Source organism: Sycon ciliatum, chromosome 3 (genome assembly GCF_964019385.1).
Source record: "Sycon ciliatum chromosome 3, ocSycCili1.1, whole genome shotgun sequence".
Classification (NCBI taxonomy): Eukaryota; Metazoa; Porifera; class Calcarea; order Leucosolenida; family Sycettidae; genus Sycon; species Sycon ciliatum.
Window position 1 is genome coordinate 2,807,012 of NC_088645.1, and position 5,000 is coordinate 2,812,011.

The following is a 5,000-nucleotide window of genomic DNA, read 5'->3' on the forward strand; positions in this document are numbered from 1 at the left end:
AGCGCTCAGGACACATGAATGCACAGTCAACTTTGCGTATAACGACACTCGGCCGGGCATCAGAAAAGTGTCCTTATTCGCGAAGTGTCCTTATACCCGAAGTCTCATTATATGTATACAGGTGGAATGGATTTTGCTCTGGGCATGGAAATTCTGTCGTTATTAGCGAATTGTCGTTATATCCGCAGTCGTTATTAGCGAAGTTGACCGTACAGTAGAACCTGTCAAGGCGACCCATGACTCGGATAAGGCGACCATCTGTCCCAGAAGACCACTGCAACCAGGACCAAGGGATGCTATTTCCAGTCAAATGGCACTGGATAAGGAGACCACCTGGTAACAGAGACCACATTTTGAAGGTCCCTTGAGCGGTCGTCTTAGACAGGTTCACTATACACTCAAAATTTCGAATATCAACCTCGGGTATAGCAACAACTCACGAATAACAACATTATCTTCGGACCAAGTAACCACTTGTTCGCATACTTTTAACCTTGCAAATAATGACACTTTCCTCACGGCTGAGGGTGCGTTTACACGACAACGCTGCCAGCGAAAACGCAAGAATATTTTTGCATTTTGGCCTTCCGTTTACACGACAGTACACGAAAACGAAAGAAACGCAAGCGCGAAACGGAACAAAATAAAAACGCTCACCAAGGTGTAAGAATCTGGAAACGCAACTATTTTTTCCGGATTCCAACCGTGTAAACAGCGAAAACGGAGCCTCATCGTTTCTGTGCCATGGCTACGGCAATGGCGGAAAAATAGAAAGATCTGAGAGACGTTTTTTTTGTGTGGTAGATTATTAAAAATAATTTCATCACGCTCACAAGGCCATCCTCGTGCAGCGTTCTTTATTAACTCCATCCTCGCGTAGTGCCTTCATGACTGTACGTTCTGTTGTTCTCTGGGTGCAACCCGCATGCCCAGGATTTGGAGTTCTTCACTGGAGGCCCACAAAAGAAGGATGATCGCTGTAGCCGTTCTCTGTGCACTCTTTGCAGTCCAAACCTGCGATCACTTGGCCATCCTACACGCTCATCTACTGCACCGCTCGAAAGCAGAGAAATAATTGGTGCAGTGGTATTTACTGCAGAAACGGGACCTGGATAGGAGAGCGTATTTGCACGCCCAAAATTCAACGGTACGGCACTTGTGGACTGCATGTCCGTGCACGCAGAGCGTTCTCGTGTAAACACCCGAAAACGCTGCAGCGTTTTCGTGTAAACTCCCGAAAACGCATACAGCTTTGCGGGATCGAAAACGCAAAAATGGTCCAGCGTTGTCGTGGTAACGCACCCCGAGTGAGAGTCGTTAAGGCTGACTGTATGCATACCTATATGCAGGCTTTATGTCATGTTTACACGCCTCTCCTGTGTTCTATGTGTCCTATACGGTCTCCAGTCACGACGTAGTCTTTCACTGTCTCTCACCATGTATACACGGTACAGGACTTTGCACTACTGTATAACTATGAGCAGAAATATTCGTCTGGAATTTAATTTCGTCTTTTTCGTCCAAGGAGCTTTTGGACTAAATTAAATGCCGGACCAATGTTGATTTGTCCAGTTCTTCAATACACTCTTGTGATCCATGGAAAAAAATTTACAACCGGACGAACTCCCTTTCTTTGGAGTTGGACGAAATTATTGAACGGCGGAATTTTCTGCCCGTACAGTATAGCATGCTCTACTGGGCATGGCCTACGTGACTCTTCACTATATCTACACTCGCTGTTCAGGAGGTGGCACATGTCACTGACATGCAACCTCGTTTTGTGTTACTTGTCGCATTGGAAATTTGCTTTGTTGAGTTGCGATATGATTATAGGAATTACCTTTCAACATATCGGGAAGGGGAGAATGTTCAGGAGGTCGCACATTTCACTGACATGCACCCTCGTTTTGTGTTACATGTAGCTGTGACTTTCGTTAGGGTTCACACTTTCAAGTCACAGGCTTTGTCTTCACCTTCTTTCGCGCCTGCTGATGGAGTTCTTCGCATGCAAGTGTTATAAGCTAAATGGTATCACTGCGGTAGTGGAGTTGGCTATAGTTGGCTATCGTTGGCTATAGTTGGCTGTAGTGCTTACGAGTTGGTTGAAAGGCTTCAAGCAAGTGCGGCTTGGAGCCAGAGATTTCAAACAGAGGTCTCTTGATAGTCGTGAGCTGGTCCTTTGTGTGGTTTGGGTGTGTGCCGAGGCAGGAGCACGCCTCTACAGAACATATTGGTAGCAGAGGATGGTTAATTAAGTCGAGTCGACCTCGTAAGTGCTGAACGTTCCACCTAAGCGCGGCTATGGAGTCTCTAGTCGAAGAGGACAAGGAGAAAGACAGCCAAGCCGCGGAGGACGGGAGCGCCAGCACCGAGGAAGCAAACCACCGAGATTAACCAGCGGCAGTAGCGAACAAGCACGAGAAGCTTAGCGAGCTGCTTAGAGAAAAAAAATGGTGGCTAAAAAATACTTCACCAACGCGCGCCGGACACTTCTCGTGCGCTCCATGAATGGCGGAGTGCGAGGGGAGCAAGCCAACGCCGAACTAGCCGAGCTAAGCTCCCATTATGACAACGCCGCCAGTGCTATAATGAACCTCGTCAGTTTGGACAGCTCAACCAACGAAGAAAAGCGTATGGAAGCAACGCTGCGGGAAGCGGAATTGCTCGAGGAGCAATTCACCACAGCAACCGAGAGCATTTTGGACAATGTACGTGGGCAGGTACGTAGTTACGCGGAGGAAACTGGCTACCTGGGCGTCTCACAGCGGCACCACCCAGTCCAGGCTCGACGCGAACTAGCTTCGGAGGTCGGGTACGGGTACAGCGGACCTGCCGCAAGCACTATGGCTATGCCCAGTTGGGCTGGTGCCCGGAGCTACCTGCACGCGCACGGCAGAAGTTCAGTTGAGGCCTCGGAGTCTACTGCTGCACGTGGACTAGAGTACGACTACGGCTACCATGGCTACACGTACGAGCCGCCGAGCCGGTCAGCCGGCGTAGAGCAAGTTGCAGACCAGCACCGGGGTACGGGGTACGGTCTTGCTGAAGTCAGCGAAGACATGTACAAGGCGGTCAGCGAAAGCAGACCGAAAGTCACCATGGGCACGGATGAGTCGCGACCAGAGACGTCGTTGGTCTAAACACATATTTCAGGTTTCACTGAGTTTTACACCACTACCCACAACGCCCGAAAATTACGGATTTTATTTAATTAATTGTTTTTGGAAGAATTTGAAGGCGAGAGACCGTTTTTGAGTGGTGTATAACTGTGTGAAACATGAACTGTGGCTACAGTGGAGTCTGCACACCCTCAGGAAACGCATTTATCTAAACTTACACTGCCCATAGTGTTCATCGTGGTCAGGTTAGCTGTGAAGCCTGTCACTTCTTTTACGCTAACCACTCGGGATGTGCTGGTGAACTTCAGACTGCTGCTAAGATGTCCTCCCTGGACGAGTAAACATACACACACACACACATACACATATGCACACATATACAAGCACACACACACACACACACACACACACACACACACACACACACACACACGGCTCACACACATACACATACACACACACACACACAGAACAGACACACACGCACACGAAGAACACACACACACACACACACACACACACACACACACATACGCAAAACAAAATGCAATCGGGTCATAAATACGGTGGAGGAAAACTTTATCCAAAATCATCTCGCGATACTGCCAACCCAGTGTCACAGGATCTGTGCAAGCGTGCATACATGCATGTATGTGTGCATGTACATGAACATATATGGTACCCTGTAAGAAGGCCTTAGGCCTGTACGAATGCCCTATTCAAAATTTAATAAAATAATAATAATAATGTATGTGTGCATGTATCTGTGTGTCTGTGTATCTGTGTATCTGTGTGTTTGTGTATCTGTGTATCTGTGTGTCTGTGTGTCTGTGTATCTGTGTGTCTGTGTATCTGTGTATCTGTGTATCTGTGTGTCTGTGTATCTGTGTATCTGTGTGTCTGTGTGTCTGTGTATCTGTGTGTCTGTGTGTCTGTGTATCTGTGTGTCTGTGTGTCTGTGTGTCTGTATATCTGTGTGTCTGTGTATCTGTGTGTCTGTGTATCTATGTATCTGTGTATCTGTGTGTCTGTGTATCTGTGTGTCTGTGTGTCTGTGTATCTGTGTATCTGTGTATCTGTGTGTCTGTGTATCTATGTATCTGTGTATCTATGTGTCTGTGTGTCTGTGTGTCTGTGTGTCTGTGTGTCTGTGTGTCTGTGTGTCTGTGTGTCTGTGTGTCTGTGTGTCTGTGTGTCTGTGTGTCTGTGTGTCTGTGTGTCTGTGCGCCAAGCGCATATGCTATTGGATGTGGAAGTGATAATCAAGAGTGGGGGATGGGAAAAATACGAAGGGAGAAAGAGAATGCAACGAAGACCCAGACACATACACACACCACTGAAGCTGTACTACAGAGTGATAGACAAATTGCAGAGACAACAACAGCACTAGGGTTTGGTTTTGTATTGTTTTTTGGGGTTTTTCACTAAGTTCACAACCTACTTGTCAGAAGGGTAGAAGACAACAGAATACACAATAACAAAACAGCAGGGTGAGTAGGGGCTGCAAAGCAAGCCTGTCCTGGTGAGGCAAGCCCACATCACCGACCGCTAACATGGGCTTGTGCACCATAGCTAAAATGAAGGGGGTGATTGAGTGCGATAAAAGACAAGAGAAGATGAGGTAGAAATGTCACGTGTGTGTATATTCGCTTACATTTCTCAATGGTCCTGTTTGCAGTTTGAAGATGAGACGAGGACCGGCTGACTCGCCACTCCGGAGTGCCGGGATTTCACACGTCATCTTGCACACTGTAGTGCACACAGATCCACTGCCAGCTGAAGACTGTGCGCGTGGCAAGGCCAACATGGGATGCACGCACATGCAAAAACACACACACATACACACATACACACAACACACACGTACACACACATTCATGT

General features: G+C 47.6%; 1 protein-coding gene across 1 annotated transcript in view; it reads right to left on the minus strand.

Annotated features, from left to right (window-relative positions):
- Nucleotides 1–5,000, minus strand: part of LOC135811223 (uncharacterized) — a 13,667-nt gene that overhangs the window by 2,815 nt on the left and 5,852 nt on the right. The window contains exons 9-10 of the mRNA XM_065324417.1: nucleotides 4,774–4,902; nucleotides 3,338–3,448 (exon numbers count right to left, since the gene is read on the minus strand). Coding sequence (XP_065180489.1) covers nucleotides 3,338–3,448; nucleotides 4,774–4,902 — 240 coding nt within the window. The remainder of the gene's footprint in view (nucleotides 1–3,337; nucleotides 3,449–4,773; nucleotides 4,903–5,000) is intronic.